At 41.1% G+C, this 22684-nt stretch overlaps 1 protein-coding gene across 1 annotated transcript in view; it reads left to right on the top strand.

The window, feature by feature from the left end:
- ATBCAT-5 (branched-chain amino acid aminotransferase 5 / branched-chain amino acid transaminase 5 (BCAT5)) overlaps positions 1-22076 on the top strand; it is a 29184-nt gene extending 7108 nt beyond the window's left edge. The window contains exons 3-10 of the mRNA XM_087664111.1: positions 4920-5094; positions 5194-5370; positions 5452-5583; positions 12900-12998; positions 13112-13228; positions 21246-21341; positions 21434-21546; positions 21649-22076. Coding sequence (XP_087520237.1) covers positions 4920-5094; positions 5194-5370; positions 5452-5583; positions 12900-12998; positions 13112-13228; positions 21246-21341; positions 21434-21546; positions 21649-21763 — 1024 coding nt within the window. The 3' untranslated portion in view covers positions 21764-22076. The remainder of the gene's footprint in view (positions 1-4919; positions 5095-5193; positions 5371-5451; positions 5584-12899; positions 12999-13111; positions 13229-21245; positions 21342-21433; positions 21547-21648) is intronic.
- The last annotated feature ends 608 nt before the right edge of the window (positions 22077-22684 follow it).

Below are 22684 nucleotides of genomic sequence, written 5' to 3'. Positions count from 1 at the left end.
GCGATGGAAACTCTTCTTCAGGTTAGTTCTGCACTCAGTCAGCCCTTCTACACTGCTCTGATACCATGTCAGAGTGCAGCGGTGCGGAAGCGTAGGACTGAGAGAGAGAGAACGCAGAGAGAAGAGAGAGAAAGAGACAGTGGAAGATGAAGATCTGCTGTATAAAGTGTGCTGTATACAAAGATATGCAGATATGTACACGGGTGCAGTGCGCTGGACTGTGTGTCTCCACCTTGACGATGCAACCTGTTGTTCACCTCGAAGTCTGCTGCAGTTTGCACGATCTCCCATCTGAAATCTACGAACAGAGACGGAATTTGCGCGAGCCACCAGCCTGTAATCTGCGAGCAGAAGAATGTAGGAGACTCCTAGAAATCGCGGCTATAAATAGCCAAAATCTGGGCGCCAGATAACTGCATGTCGGCTGCATTAAATGCAGCCGACGGTACTGTACCAGGTTGGACTGCCGCCACGTGGCAGTCCAACTGTACAGTCCGACTGTACAGCCTGGCTACAGTCCGACTGCCTGGCTCTGATCGCTAACATACATATCTTCTGCCACTTCTCTCCAAATCTGGCTTTGGAAATTCTACAGTCGCCTTCTTAATACAGGATTCATATACATCAGGGCCCAGGCACCTATTATGCACCTCATATGTACATAAGTGTGAACATATTTGTGTGGATGGACATAATGAGGTACCTTGTTAGTGTTAGTAAGGCTTTTAGAGCATTTTTCAAGCGTAGGTGCACACAAAATCCATCTTTGCCACCTTAGCTCGACACAAGGCTTTCAAGTAGTATCTTCTGAGTAAGTATCCTCAATTGCCTCTCTATTCTCGTCACTTCAGTTGGGACTCCCGTCATCATGTCTTCAGTAAGCAAGTTGACCGCTCAACCATCATGCAAAGTTTTTGTTTCCCTTGGAAACTCCTCACAAAACTGGTGGAGGTGTATCTGAAAAGATCCAGCTGTAGGAACTTTGCCACCAGTTGAGAAGATTGCTGGCGAACCTCCCGAGAAGGAACTGGATGGAGTGATGAGCAGAAAGGAATGGGTGACCTTGGAAGAAGCTGGATTGCATCTGGACTATGGTTAAGACAAAATTAGTACTAATTCATAAGGCTCTGTCCTCAATCTGAAATTGGGGTTTAGCCATGAGCTTTGAATTTGAGTTACGCCTTTGGTTTGTGTTTTTTGTTTAAAACCTGATATCATCTGCTGTAATTGAATGGATCCATAAAAAGTCAGTTAATTTGTTGCTAGCATAAGAAGTTGCAAACTTGTTGAGGTTCATACAAGCCTGAGAAATGGCTGGCTGCCAACCCAACCTTATAGAGTATATGGACTATAACAGTTCTGCTGAATAAGTATTCACTTTTGCCAGGGCATGAGTCAACTTTTAGTCAAAGTTTACAATCATGTTGCTTGGTCATACCTCCTCTTCTTTAGAGGTCTATTAGCTATATGTATGTACACACATGCACACACCCCACACAACGTCATTATATTCCCCTCCCCCCCTTGTGGAAAAAGAAAAGAAAAGAAAAAAAATCCAACTCTCTAGAGCTTGTACAATTTGCCACTTAGTAATTAAACTAATGATGCTCGAGACATTGGTTAGTTGCCAAGCGATGATGATTCATTGGTGTGTTGTACAGTCTCTTGTCATCTCACTGGAAGAGGCACTGCCCTATGGATCCTTTAGGACATTTGCTTGAATCACAGTGTTTAGGAGGCTGTCAACACATGTAGGAGAGACTCTCATCTTGAACAAGGAGGAAGAGGAGCCTGATTGGGAAAGCACATTTGAGTTTTAGTTGTGATCTAGTTGCCAGCTTGTTTTGGATTCCCTTGCTCCATGTTCTTGCACACCACTTGTCACAAGGACGTGAAATTTTGTTTGCTCCACTTAACACTTGGGAGTAATTTTTAATCAAATGTTTAAGTATGTGTTGCATATGTGAAGTGTAACTTAGATTATTTTATATTTACGAGCTGAGGACACGAGGAAATTAGTGGATGTCAAAGGAAAAAGTTGTCTAAAGTAATATTACACAGATATTAGGTGGTATTTGATGCAAGAACTTGGCCTAGGACATTTTATTAGCCATAAGTGTCAACTGGTGACACTAGGGATTTGGCATTTAATGGTATTTAATGCCAATACAGGCTCAAGAAGACTCAAGAACACTTGGGAGATGAATTTGTCTAGCAAATTTAATTGTTGGTTGGTCAAACAAAATTTTTGGGCACTAAAATAATAATTAAATTGATTTTTGAAAATTTAAAGCTGAAAATTAATTTAATAGTGCAGATAATGCTGAAAATTTGAGTTTGAAAAGATGCCACATGGCACACTTGCCAATCTAAGCCGGTAGAGGCTATTGGGAGGTTGAGAGGAGGAGAGAGAGATCATTCTTTGCTGAATCTAGTCGCGGAGAAGTTGTAGTAAGAGGTCGCCAGCAGATTTTGGCCATTTCCAGCCAGCCGCAAGTAGTTTTGGAGCAGGTGACAACAGCTAGGAGGTCCTTTTAGTTGGGCAATAGCCTGAGATAGCAGGTGATAGCCATTCTAGGCTTCTCTAATTGCTGGCGATGATCTGAAATCAGGCCACTTCTCACGAATAATTTCTGAATTTTCTGTTTCCTCAGCATTCTCTCTCATTCTCCAGCCATTTCCTAGCCTTGCTCTAAAGGTCTCAGCATTCTAATCCTTGGAGGCTGAGAAATTGTATTTTTCTTTGCTGTAAACTCTAATTTACAGCAAAAAGTAGGGCTTGACAGCAACTTTGGGAAGCATGCTAGGAGATTGAAGCCTCAAGACTTGAATTTTTAGGTCCCAACAATTTTCAAGTGAGGAACCGGCCAACATTTGAATTTGGGGCAAATTTCATTTCCCGAGGAGTTGGTGAAGACCAATTGCCTGAGCAAATCAAGGGCCAAATCAATTTGAAGACTTGCTGGTCATTATCGCAAGGGGCTTTTGGATTGCGAAGGGTATTGAAGAAATCCCATTGTATTTGAATTCAATTGCAATTAACAACAAAGAAATACTAAAAAGGGTGTCAGTTTTGGGGCCAATTGGGTGTCCAATGTTGAAGATTGATCGATATATTTGTGTTTCATCATTTCATTAATTTCTGCTTGCGTAATTAATTTATAATCAGGTTATTGCCACCCCTCTACGGAAGGCAGGCTCACCTGCAGTAATACATTGTGTTTTTTCACCCCTTCAGCAGTCCTTGCATTGTGCGCATGTCTACCTTTGACATGGGATACCTCCTCATGTCTACTCAAGGGGCGCCTCGGTATGAGCAGGCGACAAAGCTCTCCCATGGATTCTGCTTTGAGCAGGGATACTTCCTTATGTGCTAGGGAATGCCTTTGGGGACATCTGATTGTTGTGGGATGCTATGGAGGGGCCATGCCAGCTTTTGGCTCCCTTTGGATGTGAAAGTCTTTGTTATCTGTAAAGCCAGGGACAACAAGGTTTGGCTTCTGGCTCCCCCAAATGCCTTCATATGGATGGACCTGTATGATGGACATTCTCGACGTTCTGAGAGAGGGGTCGTAGGCCACCCTTGTGCCACCTTGTAGAGGATGTGCAAGAGTGGGATGTCCTTGCTGCAGCATGATTGTATTGAATTGATGGAGGCTCATACTATGGCTTCAAAGGATGATGTTCACCCCTTTTGACGCCCATGAGCTAGTGAAGGGTGATGGATGTAGCCTTCTTGAGTTCTAAACTGGCAGACAGGCCCCATTTTGATGCCCTCAGTCTTCAGCTTCTATCACATTTGACCTCATCGACATAAGCTTTGTTTAATTGACCACATGAAGAAATAGCATCAAAAAAAGTCAATGGGCTCCTACATTGGTCCTGGTATTGTTTGTTGGGCAAGAGCTCTTGTTGGCTCATACTGGCAAACTATACATTCTTCTTCAGGAGCAGAAGCTTTCCTTCTTGCAGGCCATGAGGTATGGGAAGGTACTTCCAAAAAGCTCTTTAATGTACTAGGAATGTTCTGTCAACCACCATGATTGGAGCAATGGTCTCTCCATTGGGGCTTCTCTTTTGGTTTTATTCCCTCTGCCCTAGAGCTTTAGATCCACTCAACTTTCTCACAGGGGAGTGACACAGTGCCGGACTCTACTCCAAGTACGCAGTGCTGGATTGCATTGTCATGTTAGAGAGGTCCTCTGGTTAGACCTTAAGGTCTGCTGTATTACAGTGGGAAAGTCAACTGATGAAGTCGGTTGGTTTTCTCACAGACCAGTATCTCATTAGGAATTGGGGGGCGGCTTGGGCATCCAATGGGCGAGCACAGGGCAGACAGACTGGTATCTTTGGGTCTCGGGTGGGGTTTGATATGACGCCAGCTCAGTTGCTTGTTGTGGTGCTTGATTCTATCTCGTGGAAGCTTGCTTATTGGAGCGCTGCTTTCCTTTTATTTGCCAACGAGTGGTAGAAGTCAAATTCCTTTCATGGGATGGACATTGGAGTATCCAAAATAACCTGCAATTTATGGTCAGCTCAGCATGAACTTGATTTAATTTTCTGCTAGGAGCATATGGCTGAAGATAGGTGGTTAGATTGCATATTATTGTACAAGAGAGCAGCCTAGCAAGGAACACTATTGTTTTCATAAATAAGCATATCTTCAGTTTAAATGTTCAGTAGTTGTTCTAGCTTTGCAGGAGTATAGTGGAGATTCAAGTTTTGGTTTCTTGATTTATTCTTGCATAAGCATCAAATGCTGAATGAGTCTTGATATTCTCAGCATGATGTTGCACTTCCCTCTTCTGATATCTTTGTATGTCTGAGGATACATGAGATGGATACATGATGGTCGTCTTGTTTGGGATTTTTTTTCTTGGGCCAAAATCATTTAGAGGATTTTCTGTCAAATTCTGCAGGGAAGTGATATCAAAATTAGAGATTGACTGGGATAATTTGGGGTTCGGCTATCATGAAACTGACTACATGTTTGTTTCAAAGTGCGGGCTTGATGGAGAATGGGAGAAGGGAGAATTACAACCTTTTGGGCATTTGCAACTAAGTCCCTCTGCTGGTATCTTGAACTATGGACAGGTCAGCTGCCGTGAATCCCAGCACACCTACATGCATCTGCCATGTTGTGCCTTTTTGTGATATTACCATTCCAAATAACCTGACACTTGGTTTAAACAGGGAGTGTTTGAAGGTTTAAAGGCTTACAGGACAGATGATGATCGAATTTTGCTGTTCCGCCCTGAAGAGAATGCTATGCGAATGCTAGCAGGTGCTGATAGGTTGTGCATGCCAGCTCCCCCTGTTGGCTTGTTTGTGCAAGCTGTCAAGCAAACTGTGCTGGCAAACAAACGTTGGGTATAATCTTTGCACTTTTGCTGATAAGGAAAAAGCATGTACCATATGTTGCATCGGATTAACACTAATTAATGGTTACAGATACCACCACCTGGAAAGGGTTCCTTGTATATCCGACCTCTTCTTATGGGCTCTGGTGCTGTACTTGGACTGGCTCCAGCTCCTGAGTACACGTTTATCGTATTTGTAGCACCTGTTGGCAACTACTTTAAGGTTTGCTTTGGTCCTTTGGAAATGATCTGTTTAGGATTCTGCCTGTTTTAGACATGAACAGTAAGGTGCTCCAACACATCTGATACGGAAGAAGAAAGGGACATGGGTGAATGAGTGCCATAATGATGCATGTGCTGGTTTTTTGATAACAGAAGATTTGAGTAGCAAAGGTTCTTCTAATATTGTGGCTTGGCTTGTGACTTTAGTGGTCACTTGAGTGAGCAGGTCTCCAAAAGTTGACCCTTAAAATGTCTTTTGTTTGTTTTTTTCTCATAGAATGGCTATTAGCTTTATTACCATAGCCAGCATGTCCCTCTTCATTTCTTATTTATAACCTTTACACCACAACGGGTGAATGGCCAGATAGGTGCTTGTTTCTTTGACTTTGTTGTCTTCTTTCACCACTGTTGACCGTCACATTGTGCTGCATCTCTGTTCCACTGCCTTCAGCTGTTTACGTAAGCTGTTTTCCCCTTTCTATGGAAATAAAAGAATTGAGAATGTTTTCAAAACTCTTACTGGTTGTATGCTTGAAGCATTTGAATCTTTTTCATTTCTTTAAGAACAGGTTTCTGTCTCTTATCAATGTCTCTTATCAAACTCTCTCTCTCTCTCTCCTTCCCCCTCTTGCACCACATCTATTTATTTTGTCACTCTCATGGGTATCAGGTTCCATGCATCCTCCTCTATTTCATAATGTGTGCAAATATGTAGTGCCTCTACCATGTGTATTAACGTTTTGTTAAACAAAATTGTCAATCTTTCTGAGACAAACTTTTCACACCTTATGAACCTATTTATTAAGCTATATGTGTACATCCATATTTAATACATGCATTCTTATGTCAGTCCATCCATCCATTACATGCATTTATACATCCATTCATTCATTGATACACATGTATGTATCCATCAATATATATACTTACATATGTAGCCACATATTTGCATGGCGTGCATACATATTACCATCCTTGGATGCATACATGCATAGACACACACACACACACACACACACACACACACACACACACATATATATATATATATATATATATATATATATATATATATATATATATATATATATGTATATGAATGCATGGCTACTTGTAGCCTTTCTCAATATAATAATATATACAAATGCACACAGATGTATGCATATAGGTAGACGCACATATAGCTAACGTTTCATGCATGCATGATTTCACTTTTTGTGCGTGCATGTGTACAACTATAAATGTGTGCATGTGTACACACATGCACACACACCCCCACCCTCCCACCTACCCACCCACCTCGTGTACATATTTCATATTTACATGGTTTTCTTTGTGTGTTTGTGTGTGTACATACATGTTGCATGCATGCATGCACACATCATTGCATGCATGCATACATACATACATACATACATACATACATACATATGTAGTACGTATGTACGAATGTATGTGTATGTATGTATGTTTGCTATATGAGCAATCTCATTACACCACTTGTGGATCTAGTGGGAGGAGGCTGTTGAGAAACCCTTCACCCTTCACATGCAGTTTGCGTTTTTGCGTTTTTGCATTTTTGCGTTTTTGCGTTTAGGGTTTGCAGCCCCAAAAAGGGGCGCCATCCTAGACTGATTGTGTCTATTTATAGGCCACTCTCTCATTCATTCCTCACAGCTGATTCATTCAGTCTATCACCACTTCTCTCCAGCCTCTCCACTACCCTCACACCCCTTCAAGAGGACATTGCGGTTCGTGGTTCGTGGCTGTCTTCATCATCTTCCTTGTGCTACGGCACCCTTGTTTCCTTGTATTACATTCACTCCATGATTCAGAACATCATTCCATTCATCAGAGTTTCTTCTCTCTTCTCTTCTCTTCTCCATGTTTGCTGAGTTCACTCCGTGTTTCTCCCTGCAAACCCTACTGTCTCGCTAGTACATCATCTTGTGACATGGTATCAGAACTGGATCTACTCAAACAGTGGCAAAGATCCTTCACTCCATCGAAGGCAAAGATCGGTGGCAGGTTCGGCATCCACTTCTCTTCTTCTTCCGGTGCATCAAAATCTCGTTTTTGTAGGTTTCAGGTGTTTTCAACTTGCTGCCCACATCCCTTACGCAGAGGACATCGCAATCTCGGCTGTCCCTTGCTATCATCTACAGTCTGGCGCCTGTTTCCAGCCTTCCACTTGCAGTTTGCAGCTGTTTACAGTAGAGTGATTGTTACTGATCACTCTCCATTCAGAAAACAATCTCGTTTTTGCAAATTTCAGGTATTTCAGCTTGCTGCCCACACCCCAGATGCAGAGGACATCGCGGTCCAAGCTGGCCATTGCTGTCTACAACAATCTGGCTCCTGTTTCCAGCCTACCACACACTGTTCGGATCTGATTTCAGCATGTTGACTACTGTTGCTGGTTTTTCCTGCGTTTTCAGTCTTTCTCTCTCCTCCTCATCAGAGAAGACAAAGACTGGTGGCGGGTTCGACATCAATATTTGATCATTTCCATTGTGCATTGTGAGATATCCTTTTTCTCCCTCCCACCCTCCCTTCTCTAGTTTGCCATACCGATATCATGGCGTCTCCACTGACAGATTGCACTTCTACTGGGTGCTACTACTGTGGCACGAACGGTCATCCCATTGAAGGCTCTCGACATCAACCTTTGCTCCTCACCCCTCCGGAGTATATGCGTCTTCCACTAGACACTCCTTATACCACCTCTCCTTTCTGGGCCACAAAGGTCGTTCTGCATCGGCTATCAGAGTATTATACTCAAGGCAATAAGCCGCACCCGACCCGCACTAAGTCCTTTCGAGCACACGAAGGCCCTAAGACCTTACGAGGCGATAACCCCTCTTGGAGACCACCCCACAACGTGGAGGTTTCCCCCACCCACTTCCGGGTACAGTGGCTTCCACGGCCCACATCTCCTCCACAGTTCACTCTCCTGAGAGCGTGGGACTGTTCCCCACCCTTGGCTCAGCCTGAGCCTCCTTCTTTCCCACCCTCTTCCACTCTGGTTCGAAAGGCCACTTCTGGGTACTTTCCGGCTTCTTCTTTCAAGCCCTATATACCTTCTTCGGTACGACTGGCGGCACTACCTTCGTCATCAGATGCCTCGCAGTTCGTGAGCCATGAGTGGTTGGATTCCCTTTCTCTCTTAGACTGGGATTCAGAGGGGGATTTTCTTACTTCGCCCTCAGAGGGGGCTTCCAGTTCTTCTTTGGCTTCAGAGGGGGCTTCTACTTCTACTCCTTCCGATTCAGAGAGGGACCCTATGTGCCATGAAGTTCTTTACACACCACCACCTTTCACTTTCGAGGAGTGGCTCTCCTTTGAGCAGTCATTTCCTCTACTCATACCGAGGATCTAGAGGACCTACTTAGATCGGGGCCCTTGGATCTTCAACAACGACTTGGTGACTAGGCCTTTGTATTCCTTCCGGCCTGGAGTCACGGAGTTAGTGGCTTCTCTCTTGAGGTTGAGTTTCAGGTTCTACAGCTCATCCAGTTTCCTGGCTATCTTCAAAGGTCTCCTTTCAGGTGGTATTCTCAGATTACAGGGTGGATCTTCTTCATCCCTTGGTCAGCATGGAGCCACCTCCCGAGATCGAGTACATGCATATCCTTACGGTTCTCGGCACCACACAAAGTCCAACATTCCTCCTATGCATTGGATGATTTCATCATCTTTGTACTAGAGCGCTTGGGCAAGTGAACAATTTCCCCCCAAGGGACATTGTCTAAGTGGCACCTGTTGCATGAGTATTCTTCAGTATGTAGCATTGTATCTCCACCTCACTCTTCTCTTGTTCCCCTTTTTGGGCCTGAGAGGGGGTGTTGAGAAACCCTTTACCCTTCACCTGCAGCTTGTGTTTTTGCGTTTTGCGTTTAGGGTTTGTGTTTAGGGTTTTGTAGCCCCAAAAAGGGGGGCCATCCTAGACTGATTGTGCCTATTTATAGGCCACTCTCTCATTCATTCCTCACGGCTGAATCATTCAGTCCGTCACCACTTCTCTCTAGCCTCTCCACTATCCTCAGACCCCTTCAAGAGGACATTGCGGTTTGTGGTTCGTGGTTGTCTTCATCATCTTCCTTGTCCTACGGCACCCTTGTTTCCTTGTATTACATTCACTCCATGATTCAGAACTTCATCATTCCATTCATAAGAGTTTCTTCTCTCTTCCCTTCTCTTCTCCATGTTTGCCAGGTACACTTCATGTTCCTCCCTGCATACCCTATTGTCTCGCTGGTACGCCATCTTGTGACAGAGGCACATCTTGGCCTAAAGCTCTCAAATTTTCCTGTTCTTAAACTATGGAAAGTCTTTGCTCCAACCTGAACATAACGATGCCATAATTCCAGATCTTGAACATGTTGATTTAGAACCTTGTGTATTACTATCCCAATCACCATCAAAATCTAATCTTGAGTCAATGTGACTACCGTGAACTGACACCTAAAAGTCAATATTTAACTTAAGAAATATAATAATACCTTTCGTGTAAGGTTGCTTTTCTTGCAGCAACAATCTCTATATTCTCTTTTTTCAACTTCTTATCATTCTCATGTTTAATATGCATCACATGAAAAAAAGAACTACACCATAATTATAAGTAAAATTTATTTATATATGTGTATATAAATTGTAAAGATATCAAACCTTTATAAAGCCATTTAATAACTCCATAAATTATGTTTGTTTTGATAGCAAAGAATCCTACATACATAAGAAAGTTATTAATATCATCTGTGAGTGCTTCAAAGATTTCATTGTCCTTTGCTTGCTTCTATCAAAAGGATTCCCACTCTTTCTTTATTACAACTTGTAGTCTGTTGGAGTGTAGGAGTGTAAGGTTGAAGTCAACCCAAGTGCTCATTGCATGAATCTTGAGGTAGGAGTTCCACTAGAGACCCGCTTTGTCATAGGACTCTCCTAAACATGCAGGATCTTGAATCCCTTCATTTGCCATGTGGAGGCAAGGATACTATCCACCCTTGTCACTTGGTTGGAGACAAGCTTTGTGTCCCCCAATTGAACTTCAAGGTGGCCAATTGTTCTTTGCTATAACCACTTTTTCCTTTCTCACAGCCCCAGTGAATGGGTGGTTTCTCCACTAGGGTAGCATAGAAGTTTCAGCCCTTCTCTTCGCCAAGGTTAGGGTGGCTGTAAGAAGGTGTTCGGAGATGCTCAAGGTGGTCCAAGGCCTCTTGTGGGAAAGGAGGAGAAAGAACGAGAGAAGCTTAATCATGAGAAGGGTTGGTGCTTGCCATTTGCTGATCTGTCTAGCTCGCCAAGAGCTAATCCTCCACATGAGCTTAGTGTTGGAGAAACCACCTGAGTGGTACTAGCTTTCATGCTACTAGGTGGCTTGGGGTCAACATGAGTGCATGTAGTATTGAACTCCTTGTTAAGTGAATCTAGAACTTCAATTGGCTATTCGATCCAACTTTTGCTCCACACATTGCCCCATGCCATCAACCTTCCCTTGAAGGTGGGAGACCATTAATTGGAAAGAATGCATGTGGCTTTGAAGAATTTCAAGCGTTTGTAGAAGTACCATTGCTTTCATGTGCCCAGCTCTTCATATGAAGCCTCCATGGTAGAAGGATCCTTGTAATATTGCTATGAAGAAAAAACACAAATTCAATTGCTTCTTTGCCCACTTGTCAAGACTTGGCTTTGATAGTAGTTGTAAGGCACTTTTCTCCTAAATGCACAGTGCAAAGGAGATAAGAGAACCTAGATTCAAATGTTGAAATGATCCTCTAGTCTTATATTACAGAAGTAATATGGACGTGTACAAGAGTAATGGCTTCCAGCAGCAAATCCATGCTGCATTCCTGCCTGAAGTGCAATCTTGTACTCGTGTGTGCTTCGATCCTCGAAGATCCCTTGTTGCCCTGTCCAGGACAAACTTACTATCAGTGACCATCAATCCTTGAACACCCATAGTCAGCCACAAATTCTATGGCTTGTGCTCGCAGCTCCTCGTTGCAGATTCCTACCATTTTCTTGCCATTCTCACTTGAGGTCCATGATCCTATAATCCCATGCTACCTCCTTGGACATGCGGATAGGCACTAAGTGCTACATCCTTGGACATCCGTTTGTGTGCTACCAACATTAGTCACAATGTTCATTAAAGTGACCTAGTGCGAATGCACTAGGGACACTTTAGGTTTAGGGTACTTGAGTCCCATTTATAGGACTCATGGTCCTGTAGTGCATATCATTGTGTGATCACCACTCTTGGACTCTTGGCCTGTAGGCCAATGTGTTGCACATTAGGACGATGTGGGCTAGTGGTATGGGCATTGGGATGCTAACTCTTGGAATGTGGTTGTGACCCATTGTGCCACTAGCTCCTAGGCTTAGGGGTGAGCCTGTTTGGCGTTGTAGCTGGGAGGTGAGTTTAATGTCCATTTCCTATATGTTCTTTGCCGTGCATATGGCTTGTGTCATGTTTCATGTGTAGGTTGGATTCTAGGGGGACATCTCATCCAAGATCAACTAATGTATGACTGAGATCTAACACTGGGTTTATGTAGCTGAAAACTCTTGAAATAAACTACAAAGTAGGCCAAACTTGCAAAGTAATTGCAAAGTCAGCCAAACCATTAAAACCCAGTTTTTGATCATTAACATGAATGTTGAAGGCCATTTTAAATGTTTTTAGCTTTGGCCAATTATGTGCCCATGTAGGAATGTTTTTGACAAGTTTTGGATCATCTTGTCACTTGAACTTGTTTGTTCTATGTACAAATGTGGCCATCTTGTATCGTTTCTTAGGTTTGACAGTGACAGCTTTGAGCATGAGGGAATGCAGATTGTTGAGGTTCACAGGTGTATGCATATGAACAAACTTGGGCTATGCATTTGAGCTTGAGGGAATACAGATTGTTGGGTTTCATGAATGTTTCCATATGTAGAAACGTGGGGCTATGCATGAGGACATTTGTGAAGTGTCATAACAAGTGATTTTAAGCCCAAAAATGGTATGCATTTCAAAAATAGTACAGGTGAGCTAAAATCAAGGCTTGAATGCTCACTCTATATTAAGTATTGGCTAATGCTTCATTTTTCTTGAGAACAACAGCATTCATGTTGTCAAAATCAGAGAATCCTCAAATTTATGAACATAATCATGTGAAAAGTTCCACTTAAATGACATCATTGCTTGACAGGATATCGGATATCTAGTGTTACTCTGGTAGATAAAAGTAGGAGCAGTAATTGAATGTGGGTGCTTTGCTATACATGTGATTTTGAAAAAGCTGCACTAGAATAATTTTATTATTATTGTTTTAGGAGGGTCTTTCACCGATCCATTTGAAAGTTGAATCTACATACCACCGTGCAGCACCTGGTGGGACTGGAGGAATAAAGACAATTGGCAATTATGCATCAGTAAGACTTATACTGCTGTGAAACTTGTAATACAAGGATGAGAACTTTTTAGGGATCAGTTGATAAAGTTAGCCCCATGTCCCTACTAATTATTATGTGATATTTTGATGTAGGTGTTGAAAACACAAATACATGCAAAGAAAGAAGGGTTTTCTGACGTCCTTTACCTAGATGCTGTGGAAAATAAGTACATAGAGGAAGTTTCATCTTGTAATATTTTCATTGTGAAGGTGCTATTTCTTACAATGTTTGTGTTTAAAACGTTTTATACTCTTAGCACCTTTTGTGTGTGGATTAATAGTATGTCAAATGTAATTCAATTTGTTTTCTTTTTTGGTTCGAGTGATGAGAATGGAGGAGAGGGAAGAAGGCTATCTTTTGATGTCTTAAAGAAGCCTTTCAAACCATCTCCATGTTCATATCCTTGCCTCACCAATCCAAAGGAGATGGTCAAGACACATTCACTTTTTCAACTGGTTGGTGTCAAGACAATGTTAAAGTGTGAATCAAGGGGATGATATAATGTTCTCTTAGCATAGTGAGCCATTGGTCACTTGAGCCTTGTTATGTTTGTGGTGTGGATTTTCTGAGGCTTAGTGGTGGCAATCTGTCCTGGACAGGGCAGCCAGATTATTCTGTGGATCCAGAGTGTGGGGGTGTGCAGGATTGCATGTGAGCTGGACTGCTGTGTGTTGCTGTTGGGGAGCCTCTACCCTTTATACAGCATGTTGCTACTGCACTTTTTGAGTAGGAGGATCATTCCCTCCTTTGGACATTTATATCTTTTGAGTTGTGCATTTTTGGAGAGTAGTATTTCAAAGTTGGTATGAGAGCAAATTTGTCATCTGGACGTAGAAGCGAAGAGTGAACTGTTGGCAGGTAAAGATGAAGCTGATGTGAAGATATGCTAGGTTTTTCTCTGGGAAAACACATATTATATGAACACAACTAAAGCACAGTAACTCAGACAAAATACAAAACAAAAATTTAGGGAGAAGAAGTAGAATCCGGTGAATGAATGAATGTTAAATCATGAATGAGTAAAGAAGATGATACAACATGATGCTCAAGGAGTGAAGATATCCAACAATCACCGACTCTCGTGGGAGCGGGTTGAGAGAGAGTATCTTCCTTTGTGTATGGATCCCGAGTTCAGCAATACCACAAAATCTGATGAACGTGCAGTTGACAGGAGATGAGAGTGATGCCATGCAACAGCCGAGGACCATTTGAGGTAGAATATGACTGAAATCTGATGCTGAATGCTGTAAATCTGATTAATGACCTGCTGTAGCTGCAAATGCAGGTCAGCCTGAGGTTTATGACTGAATACCCAGCGGTGCTGTTAAAATACAGGGCCGTATGCAGTCGCCAGGTAGAGAACAGGTCACAGCTGATGTTGATGGATGGAAAAATGCAGATCAGAAAGCAGTCACCTTGCTGCAAACAGGTCGTGGCTGCAGCAAAACAGGTTGCCTGGCTGTGGAAGAGGTATAACCAGCAGCTGGACAGGTCACCTGATGTGGATGAGTGCTGGGGATGCTGATAACCAGGTTGTGGTAGCAAACTGGTAGAAGATGTGGATAATGGTGATGGTGACAATCATGGATGCAAAGGGTAGGCAAAGGAATAGAAGGATGAAGAGTGGTGTGCACACTGAATTGCTTTTTTAAGAATAGTTGGAGCTAGAAGATGTCTCTGCATTGTACAAGTATCTACAGTGCCATATGAAATAGCATAATCACCTTTTGAGCTGTTTTGATGAGCTGAAAAATGCCAGGAAGAAAAGATAATGCAAAGGCAAGTTTTTAGGCTCAACACTCCCTCCTAGGCCCAATAATTTGAGACCAAAGGAGATAGAAGAGATGGCTCAGCCTAACCCAAAAGGTCTTACCCCAAAGATACCAAGGCATCAGGCCAAGGGAGTCGCTTTGGACTGCTCAAGGACCTTCTAGGATTGAAGAGGCGATGGATATTTGCTTTTAAGTTACTCAATCAAATGGGACTCATTGTTTGTTTTTAACACTTAAAATTGACATGGGCTTTGTCACTAGAATGAGATGGGCTTAATAAATTGATTAAAGTGACTCGTAATTTTGGTATGCTTAGCTCTTGGAATGGTAATCATTGCATCGGCAATGAAGGATTTGATACTGTGCATGGTGGACAAGTATATAGGCTATGTGGTACAAGGAGAGGGTAAAAGCAACAAGGTGCAATGTGAAACTTTTGTTAAATTGAAACTTAAGTTATTAAGCAGGCCTTGAGTTTAAGTTTGGTTTAGTGAGTAGCTCACTTATGATTAATGATCAAGTTATTAATTAGCCCTTAGTAAAAATGTAATTTGATTAAGGAGCAGATGGTTATTCATTTGGAAACTTGAACTTGACTCTTTGGGGCTCTCTTTGTCTCTCATATTTTTCGAGTAGCCCAAGTTTGGAAAGCCATAGCAATAAAAGGAGATATATACTTACTAATTTTTCGCGATGAATAGCAAAAGAGAAGAGTATTTTGTAGCCATCCTTAGGTGCTAGACATTTGGGAATGAATCTGTTTCTTCTCCTTTCTCTATTAGATTGTACAAGCTTTGTTTCATAGCATATCAGAATTAGGATTTGTTGTTTATAGTAGATCAATGGCTTAGGGTTTGCAAAAAATCAATCATTTTGGGTGTGGAATTACTTACTGAAGACATTTCAACCAAAACCTTTGCTTCTTGTTTTGAGTTGTTGAGTCAATGTATTTAGACATGCAAGTCTGATTTCCAGCTATTGAAAGCATTAAATTCAACATTTAATCTTAGGCCAAATATATGTCAAAGTTTAGGATATTTGAACAATAGGTTATATGTCTAAATTACTTTAATTTGTTAGTGAACTCAAGGTGCATTGATTGGGGCAAAGCTCTAAGATTGTTGGACAATAAGGGTTGAGGTCTCATTCGATGAGTTGGATTGGTTTGGGATTCAGACTCGTGCAAAGTTCTCATCAATGATTGTAATGGAGTAGTAGTTAGAGATCGTAAATGCATTTCTCAATGTCATATTGGTTAACATTGGAGTGATTGTAGCTTTGTATGCTTGAAGACACACTGATTTGAGTACTTAATTGAGAAAGATTCAAAGCTTGTTGGTCAAGGTTGGTGAGAGCAACTAAGGACATAGGACATGGAGTGAAACTAGTCTATTGAGGAGCTTGACACATGATGAATCATTCACACAATGAGTGTAAAATGCAAATTGTGACAGCTTGTTGATGGTGTTTGGATGTTGGGCAGCGTGTTGTAACAACAAATGCGGTGTGGCTGATGAAGTCAATGTTGGAGGTGAAATGGGATGTTTGGGCAGGTTGTAGAGTGAGCAAACACAATAATAGAGGAGTGAGAATAGATCGCTTTTATGGCTTGAAGATATAGGCGGGCCACAATAGGATGGCCAGGTGATGATGAACTGGTACTAGTGGAAGGGGTCCAATCATGTTGCATGTTGGATTCTCCACCTAGTGATGTCTTCTAGAAGGGGTGGGTAGTTGTGAGAGAGCGAGTGTATTAAAGATTGATTGGGTAGTGTAATGAGGAATTGAGTAGGGATGAGGGATACGCTAACATGGATTTGTATTTGTAGAGGATTGGGGGTGCGTATGTTGTATTATAAAAAATAGTGATCAATTTTTGGTAATTTAGCATTGATTTCTTTTTGGGATTTGTCTAAGAAGACTAAATTAGAGGTTAATGCCTAAAAATTATGATTAAATATGAATCCTAATATTAGTGGCTCAACATTGTGTAGATGCCATATGTTTGCCTAGTAGGATGCTACTGATGTGGGTGGGGTACTACAAGGAATAAGAGCCGGAGGTGCAGGTGCAAGAGGGGATCCCCTTTGTTACCTAAGAGGATCAACCGTGGGCGTAATCATTGTTTGGTGTGGATATGATCTAGGTGGAAGACCGTGGGCCTTGTCATGGCACTCCTTGTCTACATGATCCATGCGTTGATAGTGAAGGCATTACCTATTCGTTTTAGGCTAGTGCTACCAAATGGGTTTGGTTTCTTTGGTTCCACTTGAAGAAGGGGTGTTGCCCTTTTTAGATCTTGCTTTCCCTTCTTGAGAATTCTTGCCACCTTCAAATATTTCCCTTTGAAGAAGAGGATACTAGAGTTGCATTTGAAGTAGATAATGTTGGATTTGTGGACTTGATTATGCAACCTTGGATAACACAAGAGTTGACACTCAAACTCATAAAAGGTTGGCATTCGGGATAAAGAGATGACTTCCTGCATGAAGCGGAAGTATTTTGAGGGTAGTTTGTTTAAGAATAATGTGATCTGATTGTCATGTGACTTTGGTGAGCTGATAGTGGTGAACTCGGCTAGTATCCATCTATACTTGGCCATTTTGACTTTCAAATCATCACTTGTACATGCTCTTTCTTAATGGAGAACTTCCAACTCATGATTGGGATTGATATGTTGAGTTGGATCTCTTGCCAAATGGTGGTCGATAAGATGACTCTAACAATTAGATGCTATAGGAAAGTGTTGAAGCTATGAGAGAAACTCGGTTAGTAAGGCTGCATTAGCTGGACATTTCTTGTAGCATTGCAAGCCTTGCATTGATGATATGATAAGGGTGGGCAGGCTGAGTTTTAATATAGCCTCTAGACCAACTATGAGGTCCCAAATACAATGAGACTCTTGCACTTGTTGCATGAGGTTCGACCAAGTTGTGAAGTTGACCCATTGAAATGTGTCTTGTTCTAAAAGCATTCTTGGTTGTAATAATTGGAGTGTAAGTACTGAATATATGTATGGTTGACTTGCATGTGAAGCTAAAATTGAGAATGAACTTAGAATTGCAATAGAAGATTCTAAGCTTACTATAGTTAACATTGAAAGCATTGTACCTAATATTGATGATGCAAGCATGTGATTCAATTCTAAGGTATTGAAAGCATAAGAAAGAGATCCTAAATGATCATTTGATCAGCACTAGCAACATGCTCATATGATTAGCACCACCAACATGCTCATATGAAATTGAATGTAATAGGGATGCTTAAAGATGTACGTTTGTCTCTAGAGCCTCCTCTATGGATATTAACATACTGATATTAGTTATGTTCTCCATAATGACAACCTGATTTGCACAATAAAGGAGAATAGAGAGCAATTTTGGCTCATATGAATCAGAAGGATAATATGAACATGACATTGGGGCTGGTAGTCTCAAATAGGGTATGGTTCTCCTTCAGTGGAGTGGTGGCTAGTCTCATCGTTGACTTTGACTGATGTATAGCTTTTGATGGAGTATGGAGTGAAGATAGAGGAGTGTAGTTAGGCTATCTTCTATACATATACTCCGTGAATTTCGTGTTGAAGATTTGCTCAACATTTGGTAAGGTGGTCGAGGATGAGAGGGAAGGATATGCTATCCTTTTAATTGAGAGCATAATGATGCCCTAGGGTCACTAGAGATACAATAGACTCCCAAGAGAGGTATCTTGGCCATTGTGAATTGGTAACTTCTTGCTCATGTCATTAAAATAAATCAAGTATTTATAATAGCAGTAGGATACTCTTGAATAGAGCTCTAGCCTTGATATCATGTGAAGATATACCATGGTTTATACTAAGAAAGCATAGAATGCACAAATATGACTTAAACACAAAAAAAAACACAAAAGGCAAAAGTAGGGAGAAGTAGAATTTGATGAAAGAGTGAAAGCTGAATAATGAATGAGTCAAGAAGATAATACAGTGTGATACTCAAGAAGCAGAGATATCCAATAACCATTGACTCTTATGGGATTGGGTGGAGGGAGAGTCTCAAAGTGTTAGGCAACGTCGGCCTTCACCCATGAAACTTGAGTGTAGCAATAACACAACATCTAATGAAGTTGTAGACGAATGGAGTTGAGGGTGATCCCATGCAACAGTTGTCACAATATAATAGAAAATGAATTTGTTTCCTTTTGATTAATTTGTATATTTAATTACTCGTCGAATTTGTTTTATTAACTTAGTGGATGTTAAGAAAAGTGCATTAGACCTAGCCATTGATGAGTGGTTACTAGTTATGGTTGATCCACCTAGTGGGTTAAAGAAAATGTAGTATACACTTCCATCTAAATGACCCGATTGGGTATCTGTGATTGGAACTCAAGCATAGTGGGGTTAGGCTCGCACATAGAAATGATTAATGATTAATGCTTTGAAGGGCGGGCTAGATGCACCAAGACAGACAATTACAATCAATAAGATGACATGATTATGAAATGTTTGTACAATTTGCATGTGTAGGTTGAAAGCTTAAAATGCACATAACTTTGCATAGAAAACTTGTATGAAGGTTTTAACAATGTTTTTGGAGTGTACTCATAAAGAGCTTTCACATGACACCTATATGAAGAGGGTCTTTGAAGTGAGGTTCGTAAATTTTAGGAGCCTTGGATTGATCTAAAGATGTGTTCTAAAAAATAGAAACGACATTCTAAAAACATTAAGTTTTGTGTTTTGCACTGCTTATTAAATTTGATTGATTCTATTCTCGTCAGTTTTCAGTCCAAAAAAGGCCATACATAAGAGACGAGCATCATGATACTTGTCACACAAGCTTTTAAGTATCCCACTACTTGTCACACCTCATGACATATGACTAGACACTTGTTTTATGCTACTCCACTTGCCCTTGTTACTAACTCTCTCCTTTCTTTTATAAAGAGAGCTTGTTTTTCCTTATTCTACATTAATTTTCTTAGTCGTAGACTCATGTACAATAGTTGAAGATAGCCTAAAGTTGGCCGTATCCATCTTAATCATCATCCTCCACTTCTCTATTATTATATATTTCCATATTCTATTTTTTTTGTTGTCATTTTACGGGACAATAGATCTCAAAATTCATTACAGCACCTCCTTCATGAGCTCTTCATCCATTTCAAAAACAAGAAGAAAATCATATCGATGTATTGCTATTCATCGTTGATGGAGAAAGGTAGATTTATTTATTTTCTTGAAGATAATTGAATTAAGAAGTAAATATTTACATTAGACCATTAGGTTGAAGGAGAAAGGTAGATTTTTTGTCTTTTTACTCTCATTGTAAAGAAATTGATTACTTTTATTGCGAAATAAGTAATATACATGTGTATGTACATCTTTACATGATCTTGTGAGAGTGAGAAGTACTCACTCTCAGGTTGATTGTAATTTAGCTCTTCCCTTAAGGACTTGGTTGAGCTAGAAAATGGCTGTCTTTTTGGGGCTGTTTTAATGATTGAGAAAATGTGAGAAGAATAGATAATGTAAAGGCAAGTTTTGGTGGCTTAATAGTTGATAAACAAAATTTGTTTCTTTTATAAGGGCCCATGTCTTGGACTAAAATGGTCACGCAAAAGTGAGCATCAAACTTCCTCATTACATGTTGTAAAGGAAACAGTAGGGTTTGCAACAACACATAGTGTATATGGCAAGCAATGTGGGAAATATAGAAAGTGAATGAAATAGTGAATCATCCTTTTGGGGCTGTTAATGAAGGCCAAAATTAGGAATTGATGCGATACAATGATGACCTTGGTTGTGCAGCACATGCACATGTGATTTAGGCACACATGCACATTGACAACGCGTCCACCCCACCCCCACATCAACACTGTCACACCCATGCTCACATGCGTGTTGAAGTTCATTAAGGGGAAGTATGTGCAGGTGAATATCTCGGATGGATTGGCAGTTGTGTAAGCTGATTCACGAGGTTGGCAAAGAAGAGAAATGCTCTCCTCGTCAAACGTGTGGGATGTTTTTTAGACACATTGTCACTTTTTGTGGAACTACGGTATCCTATATGAAGCACGCACATAATGGAGAAGAGAGAGCTGCCTTTGCATCACCAACCAAAGGCTGTTGTTTTTTGGTGCAGTGCATTTGGGAACTAAATCTTATTGATAAACTTGCACTGTGTGCTCTCCCAAGATTGTAGATCCCCAAGCACTGAGTGTGACAGCTGTCAAACAAGTTGTAGCACCAGTCATGTGCTTCATTTGCTTTAACATTCTAATCTCACTTTTTATGCTGGAAGTATGGAAAAGTTTCCATTCTGACTTTGTGTTGATTGGTTTTATAGTTGTGGTGTGAGTTTATTGTGCTATGTCAAACGTAAGCTCTTACAAATCATTCCTCTTTGTAACGTTGATCTCTAGGCAATAAAATGAATGACCACATTTGGCATTGTTTGTTCTATAATGCTAGGGGAGCAAAGTGGCTACTCCTCAACTCAAAGGCACAATTCTCCCTGGTATCACTCGAAAAAGTATCATCGAGCTGGCTAGAAGTCGTGGCTACGAAGTAAGTGCTCCAACAAGGTAGTGATGCTTTATTAAACATGTTCTTACATGGCAGTTTTTGATCCAGTGTGTTTCTTTTCTCCTGATGCTTAGGTTGAAGAGAGGCCAGTAGGTGTGGATGAGCTCAAGGATGCAGATGAGGTCTTTTGTACGGGGACTGCAGTTGTGATATCCCCTGTTGGAAGCATTTTGCTCCAAGGAGACCGGTGCGGCCTTTATATCATTACTTTTGTATCAGCTATGTTGTTGAGAAGTAGCACGTAAAAGTTGTGACTCATGAAAAGCTTGTGTATTTGCATTTGCTCCAGAATAAACTATGCGCACAAGGGGTTGGGCAAAGTATCTCAAGAGCTTTATGCAGCTCTGACCAGTATACAAATGGGCAAGTCTGAGGATTTGATGGGTTGGACAATGGTGATATAGGTATGTGAACCATTGATTTAGGAGGACTGTTTGGTGTCAATCTTGATATTTCCTAGGAGGAGAATATCGTTTTAGCTGTTAGCTTGTCTTAGTATGCCGAAGTTAGCCAGTATTATCAGAGAGCTTCAAATCTGCAGCTTACTTATTCTGTCCTTGGTTCACATGGAACCAGCTGGATGCCAAAGCCCAGTCAGTTAAACTAATCATTATTCCAATTTTTTGGTGGAACCCAAGCTTTAAAAGTGTACTCATTGTTAGTCTTTTTTTGTGTTCTCTCTGATCAGACAGGTAATATATATTTATGAACTTCCCACTTGCAGATTTATTTTGATGGATTGGCCTCACGGCCTTATTTAGTATTTCTTAAAAATGCTGACTCCAGTGTGAGTGTGAAGAAATTTTAATGAATTTTCAAGCTAAGCTATGCAGGGTATAAGTGAAGGTAAGACATGCTTGTCAGTGTTGGAGCTCAGATAAGTTCTGTCCTCAGTTGATGCTCAAATAAGTTCTGTTCTGAGTTGATCACATTTCACCAGTAATATTCTCACCGCAGTTTCACATTACCACCTGTAGTCAAATGTGGTTTCTGTAATAATCTTTGAGTGAAAACATGACTTAAGCTCTCTCGTATGTGTTAAATCTGCTTCCATATGACAGACAGAAGGGAAGATTATGAGAAAAGATTCCAATGGTTCCTTTATGCTTGTACATGGGTTACTCAAAGGAGGGCATTGTTTATGGCTCAGTTTGCCATTTATGAAATTGCATGGTTCTGTTCTTGGAATTGTGTATGAAGGATCTTAGGGATGCCCTGGTCCCTGGGAGCCTGCCTCTTTTAAGAGAATAAAGAAAGGAGAGGCTCCATATAAAGAGTCTCTATCTGGATGTTTCTTTGTTTACTCTTAATCTATGTAGCTGGAT

The sequence above is a fragment of the Lygodium microphyllum genome, chromosome 23 (assembly GCF_053477565.2).
Source record: "Lygodium microphyllum isolate KBCC chromosome 23, Lygodium_microphyllum_v1.1.10, whole genome shotgun sequence".
Lineage (NCBI taxonomy): Eukaryota > Viridiplantae > Streptophyta > Polypodiopsida > Schizaeales > Lygodiaceae > Lygodium > Lygodium microphyllum.
This window is presented reverse-complemented; position numbering and strand designations above follow the sequence as displayed.